The sequence below is a fragment of the Nerophis ophidion genome, linkage group LG10 (genome assembly GCF_033978795.1).
Source record: "Nerophis ophidion isolate RoL-2023_Sa linkage group LG10, RoL_Noph_v1.0, whole genome shotgun sequence".
NCBI lineage: Eukaryota > Metazoa > Chordata > Actinopteri > Syngnathiformes > Syngnathidae > Nerophis > Nerophis ophidion.
The window spans coordinates 70,987,492-71,005,641 of NC_084620.1; the positions used below are offsets into that span (position 1 = coordinate 70,987,492).

An 18,150-nucleotide genomic window follows, 5' to 3' on the forward strand; every position below is an offset into this window, starting at 1 on the left:
AGCCGTCTTTGCTCCTGTCTTCCTGTTTCCTTCCACTCCATCACTGCTTCTTGCAGTTGTTTACCTTCTTTTGCTAACAGCGACGTAACAACATAACTCTTCCACTCCCCAACCATTACACACATGCCTGTGCTATTATCTGCACACTTAAAGTCCTACTGAAAGCCACTACTAGCGACCACGCAGTCTGATAGTTTATATATCAATGATGAAATATTAACATTGCAACACATGCCAATACGGCCGCTTTAGTTTACTAAATTGCAATTTTAAATTTCGCACGGAAGTATCATGCTAAAATGTCCTCTACAATGCGTGACGTCACCGTTCACAGCTATAAGTCGTCTCTTTTCATCGCATAATTCCACAGTATTAGGGACATCTGTGTTGCTGAATCTTTTGCAATTTGTTCAATGAATAATGCAGACGTCAAAGAAGAAAGCTGTAGGTGGGAAGAGGTGTATTGCGGCCGCCTTTAGCAAAACAAACACAGCCGGCGTTTCATTGTTTACATTCCCGAAAGATGACGGTGAAGATTTACTATGGAACAGAGCGGTCAAGCGAGCATGGTTGGATTGGACCACACACACAGAGTACAGTGGGCGGCATAGCTCGGTTGGTAGAGCGGCCGTGCCAGCAACCTGAGGGTTGCAGGTTCGATTCCCGCTTCCATCATCCTAGTCACTGCCGTTGTGTCCTTGGGCAAGACACTTTACCCACCTGCTCCCAGTGCCACCCACACTGGTTTAAATGTAACTTAGATATTGGGTTTCACTATGTAAAGCGCTTTGAGTCACTAGAGAAAAGCGCTATATAAATATAATTCACAATTCACTTCACAGTGTATTATGCAGCGATCATTTCGAAATATCTTGTTTCAAAGAGGGCATGATGTTTCCGCCCCCATGCTTCACAGTAGGTATGGTGTTCTTGGGATGCAACTCAGTATTCTTCTTCCTCCAAACACGAGGAGTTGAGTTTATACCAAAATGGATACATGGATGATACAGCAGAGGATTGGGAGAATGTCATGTGGTCAGATGAAACCAAAATAGAACTTTTTGCTATAAACTCAACTGGTCGTGTTTGGAGGAAGAAGAATACTGAGTTGCATCCCAAGAACACCATACCTACTGTGAAGCATGGGGGTGGAAACATCATGCTTTGGGGCTGTTTTTCTGCTAAGGGGACAGGACGATTGATCCGTGTTAAAGGGGAACATTATCACCAAACCTATGCAAGCGTCAATATATACCTTGATGGTACAGAAAAAAGACCATGTATTTTTTTAACCGATTTCCGAACTCTAAATGGGTTCGGGTTGATATTAGGCCTTTTTTGTCTAAGACAACTTTGTTTTTTTATAATAAAACTGAAGTATGCAGTATTTCCCCCACTGCCCAAAACATAAGGCCTCATCGCCCAGGCCTATATCGAGATATTTAAAAAAGGCCACATCGCCCAGGCCTATATCGAGATATTTAAGAAAGGCCTCATCGCCCAGGCTTATATCGAGATATTTAAAAAAGGCCACATCGCCCAGGCCTATATCGAGATATTTAAAAAAGGCCACATCGCCCAGGCCTAAATCGATATATTTAAAAAAGGCCACGTCGCCCAGGCCTATATCGAGATATTTAAAAAAGGCCACATCGCCCAGGCCTATATCGAGATATTTAAGAAAGGCCACATCGCCCAGGCCTATATCGAGATATTTAAAAAAGGCCACGTCGCCCAGGCCTATATCGAGATATTTAAAAAAGGCCACATCGCCCAGGCCGATATCGAGATATTTAAGAAAGGCCACATCGCCCAGGCCTATATCGAGATATTTAAAAAAGGCCACATAGCCCAGGCTTATATCGAGATGTTTAAAAAAGGCCACGTCGCCCAGGCCTATATCGATATATTTAAAAAAGGCCACGTCGCCCAGGCCTATATCGAGATATTTAAAAAAGGCCACATCGCCCAGGCCGATATCGAGATATTTAAGAAAGGCCACATCGCCCAGGCCTATATCGAGATATTTAAAAAAGGCCACATAGCCCAGGCTTATATCGAGATATTTAAAAAAGGCCACGTCGCCCAGGCCTATATCGATATATTTAAAAAAGGCCACGTCGCCCAGGCCTATATCGAGATATTTAAAAAAGGCCACATCGCCCAGGCCGATATCGAGATATTTAAAAAAGGCCACATCGCCCAGGCCTATATCGAGATATTTAAAAAAGGCCACTTCGCCCAGGCCTAAATCGAGATATTTAAAAAAGGCCACTTCGCCCAGGCCTATATCGAGATATTTAAAAAAGGCCACATCGCCCAGGCCTATATCGAGATATTTAAAAAAGGCCACATCGCCCAGGCCTATATCGAGATATTTAAAAAAGGCCACATCGCCCAGGCCTATATCGAGATATTTAAAAAAGGCCACGTCGCCCAGGCCTATATCGAGATATTTAAAAAAGGCCACGTCGCCCAGGACTATATCGAGATATTTAAAAAAGGCCACATCGCCCAGGCCTATATCGAGATATTTAAAAAAGGCCACGTCGCCCAGGCTTATATCGAGATATTTAAAAAAGGCCACATCGCCCAGGCCTATATCGAGATATTTAAAAAAGGCCACATCGCCCAGGCCGATATCGAGATATTTAAGAAAGGCCACATCGCCCAGGCCTATATCGAGATATTTAAAAAAGGCCACATAGCCCAGGCTTATATCGAGATGTTTAAAAAAGGCCACGTCGCCCAGGCCTATATCGATATATTTAAAAAAGGCCACGTCGCCCAGGCCTATATCGAGATATTTAAAAAAGGCCACATCGCCCAGGCCGATATCGAGATATTTAAGAAAGGCCACATCGCCCAGGCCTATATCGAGATATTTAAAAAAGGCCACATAGCCCAGGCTTATATCGAGATATTTAAAAAAGGCCACGTCGCCCAGGCCTATATCGATATATTTAAAAAAGGCCACGTCGCCCAGGCCTATATCGAGATATTTAAAAAAGGCCACATCGCCCAGGCCGATATCGAGATATTTAAAAAAGGCCACATCGCCCAGGCCTATATCGAGATATTTAAAAAAGGCCACTTCGCCCAGGCCTAAATCGAGATATTTAAAAAAGGCCACTTCGCCCAGGCCTATATCGAGATATTTAAAAAAGGCCACATCGCCCAGGCCTATATCGAGATATTTAAAAAAGGCCACATCGCCCAGGCCTATATCGAGATATTTAAAAAAGGCCACATCGCCCAGGCCTATATCGAGATATTTAAAAAAGGCCACGTCGCCCAGGCCTATATCGAGATATTTAAAAAAGGCCACGTCGCCCAGGACTATATCGAGATATTTAAAAAAGGCCACATCGCCCAGGCCTATATCGAGATATTTAAAAAAGGCCACGTCGCCCAGGCTTATATCGAGATATTTAAAAAAGGCCACATCGCCCAGGCCTATATCGAGATATTTAAGAAAGGCCACATCGCCCAGGCCTATATCGAGATATTTAAAAAAGGCCACGTCGCCCAGGCTTATATCGAGATATTTAAAAAAGGCCACATCGCCCAGGCCTATATCGAGATATTTAAGAAAGGCCACATCGCCCAGGCCTATATCGAGATATTTAAAAAAGGCCACATCGCCCAGGCTTATATCGAGATATTTAAAAAAGGCCACATCGCCCAGGCCTATATCGAGATATTTAAAAAAGGCCACATCGCCCAGGCCTGGCGGCTACATCTTTTAGCGCCACAGAGAGCTCGTCGGGGGCTCGCCAGCCGCCAAAAAATAAAAAATAAAAAAAAGAACACAGAGGAGCGATTATAAACGCTGACGGTGACATGCTTCCTTGGCACAACAAAAGGCGACTAAACGCGCCGCCGCCGCCGCTGTCACACCCGTAACCCACACCCAGCTCGCGACACGGAAACTGTCATCTGAATCTGACGCCCGCTTTATGTAACCCTGTTTTTAAAAACGCCGCTTGTGTTGTGGCATCTCTGGGAGAAACATGAAAGGACTTTGTGTGTGTGTGTGTTCATGTATGTGTGTGTGTGTGTTCATGTGTGTGTGTGTGTGTGTGTGTGTTCATGTGTGTGTGTGTGTGTGTTCATGTATGTGTGTGTGTGTGTGACACCGACAGTCACCGCTTCGAGGCATGGCACCGAGCAGCCATCTTTGTTCCGGATGACGAGCCCGCCTCCTTTGTCGGCGCCTGTTTTGATGTGCATCCTGTACCAAAGCAGCCTCCGACTCCAGCGCTTCTGTTTTGTCGCAACCTTTCAACTTCCTGCCTTCCGCTTCTCCCGTTCGCATCTTTTTTCAAGCTTAGTTGGGCCTCTGACCTGTCAGAGTTTTGTCTTGTTTTTTAGTTTTGTTTTTTTCACTCCCAAATAACCCGCTAAGCTACCTCGGCGAGCTTTAGGACGTCTCCTGTACTGCTGTGTGATAATCCTGCAGCAGCTTGCCTCCTCATGCATGAAGGCCTCCACCTGCATAAACGCATCCAAGTCAAAAAGGGACTGGCTTCAATCCCATGGAGTTCATCGTGCGTAAAAATGCGGCTGGTTGGCTTTTCTGGCTCTGTTTTCACCCCCCCAATAAACACTCACATTTGTGCTTTGTACGGATGCGATTTATGGCTCTTTACTGCAAAAACTGAAATCTAAGTAAGATGAAATATCTTAAATACGTTTAAAGTCCTACTGAAAGCCACTACTAGCGACCACACAGTCTGATAGTTTATATATCAATTATGAAATATTAACATTGCAACACATGCCAATACGGCCGCTTTACTTTACTAAATTGCAATTTTAAATTTCCCGGGAGTTTCATCCTGAAAATGTTGTGTAATGATGACGTGTACGCGTGACGTCACGGGTTTTTAGGAAGTATGAGCGCTGCACACACACACAGCTAAAAGTCGTCTGGTTTAACCGCATAATTACACAGTATTTTGGACATCTGTGTTGCTGAATCTTTTGCAATATGTTCAATTAATATTGGAGAAAGATGGAGTTGGGAAGCTTTAGCCTTTAGCCACACAAACACACGGTGATTCCTTGTTTAAAATTCCTGGAGGTGAAGCTTTACTATGGATCAGAGCGCGGTTAAGCAACCATGAATCACGACGGAATGTCAACCAGCAGGTTCTGGTGAGAAAATTGTGGTTAAAAGTGGCTTCTTACCGGAGAAAAGCAGAGCTTGTGCCGTCCATGCAGCTGCCGTCAACTCCCCTGAGACATTGGCGTCAAGTCACCCGTGGACGTACACTTCCGACTATCAGGTACTGTTAAACTCACTAAAACACTAGCAACAAAATAGAAAGATAAGGGATTTCCCAGAATTATCCTAGTAAATGTGTCTAAAAACATCGGAATCCGTCCCAATGCAATCGCGTTTTTTTTTTTTAAGTCCTACTGAAAGCCACTACTAGCGACCACGCAGTCTGATAGTTTATATATCAATGATGAAATATTAACATTGCAACACATGCCAATATGGCCGCTTTAGTTTACTAAATTGCAATTTTAAATTTCCCGCGACTTTGTTGAAAACATCGCGGAATGATGACGCGTGCGCGTGACGTCACGGACTGTCAGGAAATATTAGCGCTGCACCACTAGCGGCTAAAAGTTTTCTGCTTTAATCGCATAATTACACAGTATTCTGGACATTGTGTTGCTGATTTTTTTTTACAATTTGTTCATTTAATAATGGAGACGTCAAAGAAGAATGCTGTTGGTGGAAAGCGGTGGATTGCAGTTGTCTTTAGCACCGAAACACAGCCGAGGTTTCTTTGTTTGTTGTGAAGTTTTAACACATTTTCAAAATACTTGCAAATATTTTCATCAAAATCACCTCTTTTTAATAACTTTATCACTTTATTCATCACCAATTCACACAAATGCATGAATAGACACTGTCTAGTTGGGGGGCCCAGTCAGCAAACAAGGTGAAAGTGAGATGTTTGTAAACAACAATGTCTCACTCCAACTTTTTGTCGGCAGTCCATAATAAGTTGCGTCCTTTTTAATGATTTTTTTTTCGTGTCTTCCACCTTCCTCGTCCTCTTCCTCAGTCTTGTGGAATTATTAATGCACAGTAGGACACGCCGCCATTTGAATATTTCATAAATGCATGTAGTAATCTTCCTGTAATCGCCTCGCTAACTGGCCGCCAGCAGAAGGTGTGTGTGTGTGTGTGTGTGTGTGTGTGTGTGTGTGTGTGTGTGTGTGTGTGTGTGTGTGTGTGTGTGTGTGTGTGTGTGTGTGTGTGTGTGTGTGTGTGTGTGTGTGTGTGTGTGTGGAAACACACTGCAGAAACAAGCCAAAAAAAACCTTCTCCTCCAGCGTCCTCTGCAGTGGACATTTGTGTTTTGCTTAATATGGACATTTTTTCGCGAAATGTGTAATTCTGACAAAAAAACTGGAGCAAAAAAAAATGTCCACTGCATTGGACGCTGGTTCAATGAAGGATAACCTCCTCCTCTGGCGTCCTCTGCAGTGGACATTTGTGTTTTGCTTAATAAGGACATTTTTACCCGAAATGTGTAACCCTAGAACCAGTGTCCACTGTAGTGGCCATTTGTGTTTCGCTTGATAAGGATTTTTTTTCCCAAAATGTGTAATTCTGACAAAAGAACTGGAGCAAAAACAAATGTCCACTGCATTGGACGCTGGTTCAATGAAGGATAACCTCCTCCTCCAGCGTCCTCTGCAGTGAATATTTGTGTTTTGCATAATAAGGACATTTTTCCCCTGAAACGTGTAACCCTAGAACCAGCGTCCACTGTAGTGGACATTTGTGTTCCACTTAATAAGGACATTTTTTTTCCTGAAATGTGTAAACCTAGAACCAGCGTCCACTGTAGTGGACATTTGTGTTTCCCTTAATAAAGACATTTTTCCCCAAAATGTGTAACCCTAGAACCAGCGTCCACTGTAGTGGACATTTGTGTTTCACTTGATAAGGACATTTTTTTTCCTGAAATGTGTAAACCTAGAACCAGCGTCCACTGTAGTGGACATTTGTGTTTCCCTTAATAAGGAAATTTTTCCCCAAAATGTGTAACCCCAGAACCAGCGTCCACTGTAGTGGACATTTGTGTTTCCCTCAATAAGGACATTTTTCCCCAAAATGTGTAACCCCAGAACCAACGTCCACTGTAGTGGACATTTGTGTTTCGCTTAATAAAGACATATTTTCCTGAAATGTGTAACCCTAGAACCAGCGTCCACTCTAGTGGACATTTGTGTTTCGCTTAATAAAGACGTATTTTCCTGAAATGTGTAACCCTAGGAACGGCGTCCACTGTAGTGGACATTTGTGCTTTGCTTAATAAAGACATATTTTCCTGAAATATGTAACCCTACAACCAGCGTCCACTCTAGTGGACATTTGGGTTTCGCTTAATAAAGACATATTTTCCTGAAATGTGTAACCCTAGAACCAGCGTCCACTGTAGTGGACATTTGTGCTTTGCTTAATAAAGACATATTTTCCTGAAATATGTAACCCTACAACCAGCGTCCACTCTAGTGGACATTTGGGTTTCGCTTAATAAAGACATATTTTCCTGAAATGTGTAACCCTAGAACCAGCGTCCACTGTAGTGGACATTTGTGCTTTGCTTAATAAGGACATATTTTCCTGAAATGTGTAACCCTAGAACCACTGCCGACACAACCCACAAAAAAGCAACACAACTCCTCTCTCCCGCGTCCAAGCAGCTGTAACTCTGACACGCACACACATCAAGTGCATGAGAGAACATTCTGGGCAGTGGAATGAAAAAGATATTTGCAACATTAGTTCCCTCATCCTGCGAGGGACGTGATTAAATGATTAATGAAAGAGTCGGCCTGCATCCTGAAACAGCAATTAGGCACGCGGGTGCAGGACTGCTCCCTCATGCCTCCTTTTTAGTCCCCCCCCCGACTGCCGTGAAGTGATAGCCAGGCAGTATTTGTGCGTAAATGATCACTCTGCAAGCTAACTGATAATTAGCGCGCGTAATAAAGTGGCGGCTTTGTTACTTCCCATGCATTCTCAAACCAGCGTCCTCTGCAGTGGACGTTTGTGTTTCACGATTTTCCCTGAATTGTGTCATTCTTACAAAAAACAATGAACGTCCATTGAAGAGGACACTGGTTTGATGTGAGGATAACCGCCTTCTCCCCCAGCGTCCTCTGCAGTGGACGTTATGTTTTATGTTCTACTTGTTTTAATGTTCTGCTTGTTTTTGTCAGAGTTACACATTTAAATCCCTGTGATAACAAACACAAATGTCCACTGCAGAGGACGCTGGTTCTGGGGTTACACATTTTGGGGAAAAATGTCCCTATTGAGGGAAACACAAATGTCCACTACAGTGGACGCTGGTTCTAGGGTTACACATTTCAGGGAAAAAAAATGTCCTTATATAGTGAAACACAAATGTCCACTGCAGTGGACACTGGTTCTAGGGTTACACATTTCAGGGAAAAAATGTTCTTATTATGCAAAACACAAATATCCACTGCAGAGGACGCTGGAGGAGGAAGTTATCCTTCATTGAACCAGCGTCCAATGGAGTGGACATTTGTTTTTGCTCCAGTTCTTTTGTAAGAATTACACATTTTGGGAAAAAAATTCCTTACTAAGCAAAACACAAATGTCCACTATAGTGCACGGTGGTTCTAGGGTTACACATTTGAGGAAAATGTGTCCTTATTAAGCGAAACACAAATGTCCACTGCAGAGGACGCTGGTGGAGAAGGCGGCTATCCTCGCCTCAAACCAGCGTCCTCTGCAGTGGACGTTAGGTTTTATGTTCTACTTGTTTTTGTCAAAGTTGCACATTTAAATCCCCCGGGATGCCAAACACAAATGTCCACTGCAGAGGACGCTGGAGGAGAAGGCGGTTATCCTCGCCTCAAACCAACGTCCACTGCTGTGGACGTTTGTGTTTCACAATTTTCCCTGAATGTGTCATTCACACACAAATGAATGTCCACTTCAGTGGACGCTGGAGGAGAAGGCGGTTACCCTCGCCTCAAACCAGCGTCCACTGCAGTGGACATTATGTTTTATATATTTCTATGTTTTATGCTGTACTTGTTTTTGTCAAAGTTGCACATTTAAATCCCTGTGATGCCAAACACAAATGTCCACTGCAGAGGACGCTGGAGGAGAAGGCGCTTGTCTTCGCCTCAAACCAGCGTCCTCTGCAGTGGACGTTTGTGTTTGGCATCACAGGGATTTAAATGTGCAACTTTGACAAAAACAAGTAGAGCACAGATAAACGTCCACTGCAGAGGACGCTGGTTTGAGGCGAGGATAACTGCCTTCTCCTCCAGCGTCCTCTGCAGTGGACGTTTATCCTATTTATCCCTGCCGGCTCACTGCCGTGAAGTGATAGCCAGGCAGTATTTGTGCGTAAATGATCACTGCAAGCTAACCGATAATTAGCGCGCGTAATAAAGTGGCGGCTTTGGCATTTCCCGAGCCTCCTCCTCAAAGCCGCCTTTGTGAGTTTGTCACCGCTGATCATTGGGGGAGAAGCTCATTACTGTACAACGCTTCAGAACCCCCTTTTTTTATTGGGGCGCCATATTTGCAGGCGCGCCTTACGCGGGGATTAAAGGTCTGTCTTGATGGCGCCTTTTGTGTTCTACAATGGCGACAAAACCCTGGTTGACTGTCCGGGCTGACTGGCGCGTCTTTGCTCTAATGAGGCAAGTTGGAGGAGATGCTTTTGTGTGTCAAAATGTTGCCCGGTGTTAAACTGTGAGCATTGTTTTGCCGTTGCGCTGAGCTAGCTCCTTTTTTTTTTTTTTTAGCCGTCTAGGAAGCTATTGTCATGTTGAACACGGGCGCCACACGCCGCCATGTTGCTTCTAATTAGCTGGTTTCACAGCGGAACAATGCCCAAAGATAACTCCCCGACTATGACACCGGCAGAGGAACCCTAATCATCAACCAAGCTTTGGGAGGAGGAGGTTATCACGTGAATGTTTCTGTTCCAAAATGTGCCATTGTGGCAGAAGAAATGCAGTAAAAACAAATGTCCACTACAGTGGACGCTGGAGGAGGAGGTTATCCTTCATAGAATCAGTGTCCACTGTACTTGACATTTGTGTTTTGCTCTAATAAGGTAATTTTTTCCCAAAATTTGTAATTCTGACAAGAAAAATAAAGCAAAAACAAATGTCCACTGCAGTGGACGCTGGTTCTAGAAAGGATAACTTCCTCCTTCAGCGTCCTCTGCAGTGGACATTGGTGTTTCGCTTAATAAGGACACTTTTGCCCGAAATGTGTAACCCTAGAACCAACGTCCACTGTAGTGGACATTTGTGTTTCGCTTAATAAGGACATATTTTCCTGAAATGTGTAACCTTAGAACGTTGGAGGAGGAGGTTATCTTTCATAGAATCAGCGTCTACTGTACTTGACATTTGTGTTTTGCTTTAATAAGGTAATTTTTTTTCCAAAGTTTGTAATTCTGACAAGAAAAATAAAGCAAAAACAAATGTCCACTGCAGTGGACGCTGGTTCTAGGAAGGATAACTTCCTCCTCCAGCGTCCTCTGCAGTGGACATTTGTGTTTCACTTAATAATGACACTTTTTCCCGAAATGTGTTTCCCTAGAACCCGCGTCCACTATAGTAGACATTTGTGTTTCGCTTGATAAGGACATTTTTTCCCGAAATGTGTAATTTTGACAAAAGAACTGGAGCAAAAACAAATGTCCACTGCAGTGGACGCTGGTTCGAGGAAGGATAACCACCTCCTCCAGCGTCCTCTGCAGTGGACATTTGTGTTTCGCTTGATAGGGACAATTTTTTCCCGAAATGTGTAATACTGACAAAAGAACTGGAGCAAAAACAAATGTCCACTGCAGTGGACACTGGTTTGAGGAAGGATAACCTCCTCCTCCAGCGTCCTCTGCAGTGGACATTTGTGTTTCGCTTGATAAGGACATTTTTTCCCGAAATGTGTAATTCCGACAAAAGAACTGGAGCGAAAACAAATGTCAACTGCAGTGGACGCTGGTTCGAGGAAGGATAACCTCATCCTCCAGCGTCCTCTGCAGTGGACATTTGTGTTTCGCTTGATAAGGAATTTTTTTCCCGAAATGTGTGACTCTGACAAAAGAACTGGAGCAAAAACAAATGTCCACTGCAGTGGACACTGGTTTGAGGAAGGATAACCTCCTCCTCCAGCGTCCTCTGCAGTGGACATTTGTGTTTCGCTTAATAAGGACATTTTTCCCCAAAATGTGTAACCCTAGAACCAGCGTCCACTGTAGTGGACAATTGTGTTTTACATCAACAGATTATTTTTTTCCCTGAAGTGTGTAATTCTCACAAAGAAATGTCCACTACAGAGGATGCTGGGGGATAAAGTCATCCTCCCTAGAACCAGCGTCCACTGGAGTGGACGTTTGTTTTTCACCGTAAGCAATTTTTTCGTGAAAAGTGTAATTTTGAAAAAATAAAGAGAGCAATGTCCACTGCAGAGGACGCTGGATGAGAAGGTTATCCTCCCGAGAACAAGCGTCCACTCTAATGGACGTTTGTGTTTCACATATTAAGGCTATTTTTCCCCGAAATGTGTAATTTTGACCCAAAAAATTCCACTAGCAGAGGACACTGGAGAAGGTTGTTACCCTCCCTCAAGCCAGCGTCCACTGAAGTGGACATTTCTTTTTTCTACTTTTAGTTGTCAGAGTTACACATTTTGGTAAAAAATAAAAAAACTAAACCAATACAAAACACAAATACTACAATACCACTACAAATGACAAACGTCCACTGCAGGGGACGCTTGTTTGCTGGAGGTTGAACTCCTCCTCCAACGTCCACTGCAGTGGACATTTGTGTCTCGCATACCAAGGCGATTTTCCCTGAAATGTGTCATTCTTACAAAACCAAATGATTGTCCACTGCAGAGGACGTTGGAGGAGAAGGCGGTTATCCTCGCCTCAAACCAGCGTCCTCTGCAGTGGACGTTTGTGTTTCACGATTTTCCCTGAAATGTGTCATTTTTACAAAAACAAATGAACGTCCACTGCAGAGGACGCTGGAGGAGAAGGCGGTTATCTCGCCTCAAACTAGTGTCCACTGCAGTGGACGTTTGTGTTTCACGATTTTCCCTGAAATGTGTCATTCTTACAAAAACAAATGAATGTCCACTGCAGAGGACGCTGGAGGAGAAGACAGTTATCCTCGCCTCAAACCAGCGTCCTCTGCAGTGGACGTTATGTTCTATGTTTTATGTTCTATTTGTTTTTGTCAAAGTTGCACATTTAAATCCCCGGGAGCCAAACACAAATGTCCACTGCAGAGGACACTGGAGAAGAAGGCAGTTATCCTTGCCTCAAACCAGCGTCCTCTTCAGTGGACGTTTGTCTGTGCTCTACCTGTTTTTGTCAGAGTTGCACAATTAAATCTTGGGGGATGCCAAACACAACTGTCCACTGCAGAGGACGCTGGAGGAGAAGGCGGTTATCCTCGCCTCAAACTAGTGTCCACTGCAGTGGACGTTGTGTTTCACGATTTTCCCTGAAATGTGTCATTCTTACAAAAACAAATGAATGTCCACTGCAGAGGACGCTGGAGGAGAGACAGTTATCCTCGCCTCAAACCAGCGTCCTCTGCAGTGGACGTTATGTTCTATGTTTTATGTTCTACTTGTTTTTGTCAAAGTTGCACATTTAAATCCCTGGATGCCAAACACAAATGTCCACTGCAGAGGACACTGGAGAAGAAGGCAGTTATCCTCGCCTCAAACCAGCGTCCTCTTCAGTGGACGTTTGTCTGTGCTCTACCTGTTTTTGTCAGAGTTGCACAATTAAATCTTGGGGATGCCAAACACAAATGTCCACTGCAGAGGACGCTGGAGGAGAAGGCGGTTATCCTCGCCTCAAACTAGTGTCCACTGCAGTGGACGTTTGTGTTTCACGATTTTCCCTGAAATGTGTCATTCTTACAAAACAAATGAATGTCCACTCCGGAGGACGCTGGAGGAGAAGACAGTTATCCTCGGCCTCAAAACCAGCGTCCTCTGCAGTGGACGTTTGTCTGTGCTCTACTTGTTTTTGTCAAAAGTTGCACATTTAAATCCTGGGATGCCAAACACAAATGTCCACTGCAGAGGACGCTGGAGGAGGAGGAGGTTATCCTCTCGTCCTCTGTAGTGGACATGTGTTGCTCTGCATCTTTTGTCACGCATGAAAAAAAATGCCGTGTTATGCAAAAGCCAAATGTCCACTTTAGAGGACAATAGAGGACGTGGTTGCTTCTTTTCAGGTGGAAAATCTCAATGTTGTCTTTTGTCTCCCACATTTGGGATACAAACCTCCGTGTTGTGCAGAACCCAGACGTCCACTTCAGAGGACGTTGTCCCCCCCCCTGATATTTGCTGACTGTGCGTGTACTTGCAGGCACCTCAACAACGAGCACGCCCTGGATGACCGCAGCACAGCCCAGTGTCGGGTCCAGATGCAGGTGGTCCAGCAGCTGGAAATCCAAGTGAGTGTCCCCGCCTTTTTTTTCGCCGAGCGACTCGCCCAAAAAAACCGACAAAGGCGGCAAACAAAAGGATCCTCGGGCCTGACAGCCGCAGCCATTACGGCTCTTTTAATTGAATTAAGCCTGCGCTTTATTTTCCTCGGCTTTCTCCTTCCAATTAAGAGCCAGCGCGCCTCTCCCTGCCTGCGTGTTAATTAACTGCACTTTGCACCTGAAGAAAGCTCAAAAGGAGGGAACTATTTTCAGTAGGTGGAGCGTGACCTTATTAAGAAGTCATGCTGGCCAGATAATGAGAGCGCTGATTGAGCGACGTCGCTGCTCGGAAACAAATATTCCAACAGTATGGACGTTATGTACGGCCCTCACCTTCCACTCAGCCTTTTTATGCAACTTAGCACTCGACCAGTCAGGTTTTGTTGGCTCGTTAGTTCAGTCTTAGCTGATTCTAAGTCTTTGGCCGCGCCCTACAAAGTGTTAACACTGTAAGTATTGTACTCATTATCCGATCATCAGTAACTGATCTCGAAGCCGGTCCTTGCACACCCTTGTGGGCGGGCCACGCCCCCCTCCACAGTCTCAACACAAGATCCGCTGGCTGGAGTGCACACTGACTACTCTAAAGTACATCGTGTTTACAGTATGGTACGCTTGCAAAGTGGGGCACACGCTCACTTCCTGTGATGTTATGACCTCTGAGAGGGTTAGAGTGTTTCTCCGGGTTGAATGGATTATGTTACCAGTTTATTGACGTTTGCGTTGTGGTTGTTTGTTGATTCTAGACTTTTGTCGTGCCCTACAAAGTGTTAACACTGTAAGTATTGTACTCATTATCCGATCATCAGTAACTGATCTCGAAGCCGGTCCTTGCACACCCTTGTGGGCGGGCCACGCCCCCCTCCACAGTCTCAACACAAGATTTACAGGGTGTAACATCCGCTAGCTGGAGTGCACACTGACTACTCTAAAGTACATCGTGTTTACAGTATGGTACGCTTGCAAAGTGGGGCACACGCTCACTTCCTGTGATGTTATGACCTCTGAGCGGGTCAGAGTGTTTCTCCGGGTTGAATGGATTATGTTACCAGTTTATTGACGTTTGCGTTGTGGTTGTTTGTTGATTCTAGACTTTTGTCGTGCCCTACAAAGTGTTAACACTGTAAGTATTGTACTCATTATCCGATCATCAGTAACTGATCTCGAAGCCGGTCCTTGCACACCCTGGTCGGCGGGCCACGCCCCCCTCCACAGTCTCAACACAAGATTTACAGGATGTCACATCCGCTGGCTGGAAAGCACACTGACTACTCTAAATTATCCAATCCAATCAATCCACTTTATTTATATAGCACATTTAAACAACAATAACCTTTCCAAAGTGCTGCACAGCTATGTTAAAAACAATATTAAAAAAAAAAACAATATTATGCTCCACCAATGACTGAATAAAAACAAAAAATAAATAAATATAAAACCAATAAAAACAATATAAAAACAAATATGATTAAAAACTATGTCTAAATTACATCGTGTTTACAGTATGGTACGCTTGCAAAGTGGGGCACACGCTCACTTCCTGTGATGTTATGACCTGTGAGAGGGTCAGAGTGTTTCTCCAGGGTGAATGAGGGGGATTATGTTACCAGTTTATTGACGTTCGCGTTGTTGTTGTTTGTTGATTCTAGTCTTTTGTTGCGCCCTACAAAGTGTTAACACTGTAAGTATTGTACTCATTATCCGATCATCAGTAACTGATCTCGAAGCCGGTCCTTGCACACCCTGGTCCGCGGGCCACGCCCCCCTCCACAGTCTCAACACAAGATTTACAGGGTGTAACATCCGCTGGCTGGAGTGCACACTGACTACTCTAAAGTACATCGTGTTTACAGTATGGTACGCTTGCAAAGTGGGGCACACGCTCACTTCCTGTGACGTTATGACCTCTAAGAGGGTCAGAGTGTTTCTCCGGGTTGAATGCGTAGGATTATGTTACCAGTTTATTGACGTTCGCGTTGTTGTTGTTTGTTGATTCTAGTCTTTTGTTGCGCCCTACAAAGTGTTAACACTGTAAGTATTGTACTCATTATCCGATCATCAGTAACTGATCTCGAAGCCGGTCCTTGCACACCCTGGTCCGCGGGCCACGCCCCCCTCCACAGTCTCAACACAAGATTTACAGGGTGTAACATCCGCTGGCTGGAGTGCACACTGACTACTCTAAAGTACATCGTGTTTACAGTATGGTACGCTTGCAAAGTGGGGCACACGCTCACTTCCTGTGACGTTATGACCTCTAAGAGGGTCAGAGTGTTTCTCCGGGTTGAATGCGTAGGATTATGTTACCAGTTTATTGACGTTTGCGTTGTTGTTGTTTGCTGATTCTAGTCTTTTGTCGCGCCCTACAAAGCGTTAACACTGTAAACATTGTTCTCATTATCTGATCATCATTTACTGATCTCGAAGCCGGTCCTGGCACAACCCGTTTCGCTGCAGGTCCGCGGGCCACACCCCCCTCCACAGTCTCAACACAAGATTTACAGGGTGTAACATCCGCTGGCTGGAAAGCACACTGACTACTCTAAAGTACATCGTGTTTACAGTGACGTTATGACCTCTAAGAGGGTCAGAGTGTTTCTCCGGGTTGAATGCGTAGGAATATGTTACCAGTTTATTGACGTTTGCGTTGTTGTTGTTTGCTGATTCTAGTCTTTTGTCGTGCCCTACAAAGTGTTAACATTTTAAGCATTGTACTCATTATCTGATCATCATTTACTGATCTCGAAGCCGGTCCTGTTACAACCCGTTTCGCTGCAGGTCCGCGGGCCACACCCCCCTCCACAGTCTCAACACAAGATTTACAGGGTGTAACATCCGCTGGCTGGAGTGTACACTGACTACTCTAAAGTACATCGTGTTTACAGTATGGTACGCTTGCAAAGTGGGGCACACGCTCACTTCCTGTGATGTTATGACCTCTGAGAGGATTACGAAGTGTTTCTTTGGGGTGAATGCGGGGGATTGTGTTACCCGTTTATTGACGTTTGCGTTGTTGTTGTTTGTGCGCGAGGCACAACCCAACTGAGCGCGCTCGCCGCCGCCGAATGAGATTGACGGTCGGCCGCGGCGCCCGTCCCACGTCCGTGTTTTACCTCTCCGCAGCCGCTGTCCACCTCGTTTATCGCCTCGCTGACCCACTATTGACAAGAAGATGAAATGCTATTTTGTGTGTGTGTTTTTTTCTTCTTTTTTTTTTTTCCCCTCTCAGCTGGTTTCGGCCGCCGTTAATTGACTCACTTCTTCTTCTCCTCCCCGCAGCTTTCCAAAGAGCGCGAGCGTCTCCAGGCCATGATGGCCCACTTGCACATGCGGCCCTCCGAACCCAAGTCATCTCCCAAACCAGTGAGTGCATATTGCTCCTACTGTAAACAGCCACCGTGGAATGGGCAACTATTCCATGGCAAAAGTGTGTGTGTGTGTGTGTGTGTGTGGGGGGGGGGGGGTTCATTTCTCTGTGATGGATATAATGGTCAAAACAACCTGTTGGCGGGCTGACGGCGTGGCGAGCACAGTCGAGTGTCATTTTAGCACCACATTACAGCTGAGGGATTGAATGTTGATATAAACACTACAATTGTTGCTCAAATGGATCTTTAAAAAAAGGCAGTAAAGAGTCCTTGAAGGAGAAGCAATGTGACTTTATTATATTCCAAAACATTGCTTTTTTTTGTTGTTGTTGCTGTGAACACGCTTTTGTGAAAAGTTTTATAGAAGGACATGAACTTTACACCAGCGCAAGTCAACATCTCCGGAAAACACTGCAAAAAACTGAGATCTGTGTGAGATAAAATACCGTATTTTTCGGAGCATAAATTGCACTTGCCGAAAATGCATAATAAAGAAGGAAAAAAATATACTGGGGCGCTAATTAATTTAAAACCTCTTTTCACTCCGATGTTTACCAAAGGCATGGGGTAAATGTAGGCCTGCGCTTATAAATTTGAGTGTGATGTAAGGATACCATCATGGAAAGCACATTTAATAAAAAAAAAACGTTATTATGGTCTTACCTTTACTTATAAATGAAGTCCATGCGCAGCTCCTTCTGATCAAAAGCATCGACAACTTGTTTATAGAAGTCTTCCTTATCTTTCTTCAGTTTGAAAAGTCTCTCTGTCTCGATGGAGATCTTTCTTTATGACCTCCTGCTTCGAGTGAAAGTCCAGTTTAGAAAACTGTTTTATTTTAGATATGTAATCCTCCATGTTAAAAGTGCAAGCGAGAGGAAAAAAATAAAGGATGGCTGCTTGTTGTCACTTCTTCTGCAGCCGAGTAGTCGCAAGAAGGATCACTAGCGCCCTCTACCACCAGGAGGCGGGAGTCATTTAATGACTCATATTTGACACACGCAGCTACGGTATATTAATAAAACATAGCTGCTTACTGTTCTTTTTAGCATATTCAATAGCTTGGACCTTAAATCCTACTGAATAGCTCTTAATCTTCTTCCCTTTATGCGATTTCAAATAATTGAAATCAGCCTCCTCCATTTTGAAAATGATGACAGGTGAAGTGTCACTTGTGACGTGACGAGTTTGACCCGGCGGTAATTCTAGACATGCGCTAATAAAAATA

General features: G+C 44.4%; 1 protein-coding gene across 1 annotated transcript in view; it reads left to right on the forward strand.

Annotated features, from left to right (window-relative positions):
• The window catches only part of LOC133561239 (forkhead box protein P2-like), a 289,077-nt gene that overhangs the window by 236,411 nt on the left and 34,516 nt on the right, over window positions 1–18,150 (forward strand). The window contains 2 exon segments of the mRNA XM_061914578.1: window positions 13,434–13,521; window positions 16,834–16,917. Of these exon segments, the coding sequence (XP_061770562.1) occupies window positions 13,434–13,521; window positions 16,834–16,917 (172 nt within the window).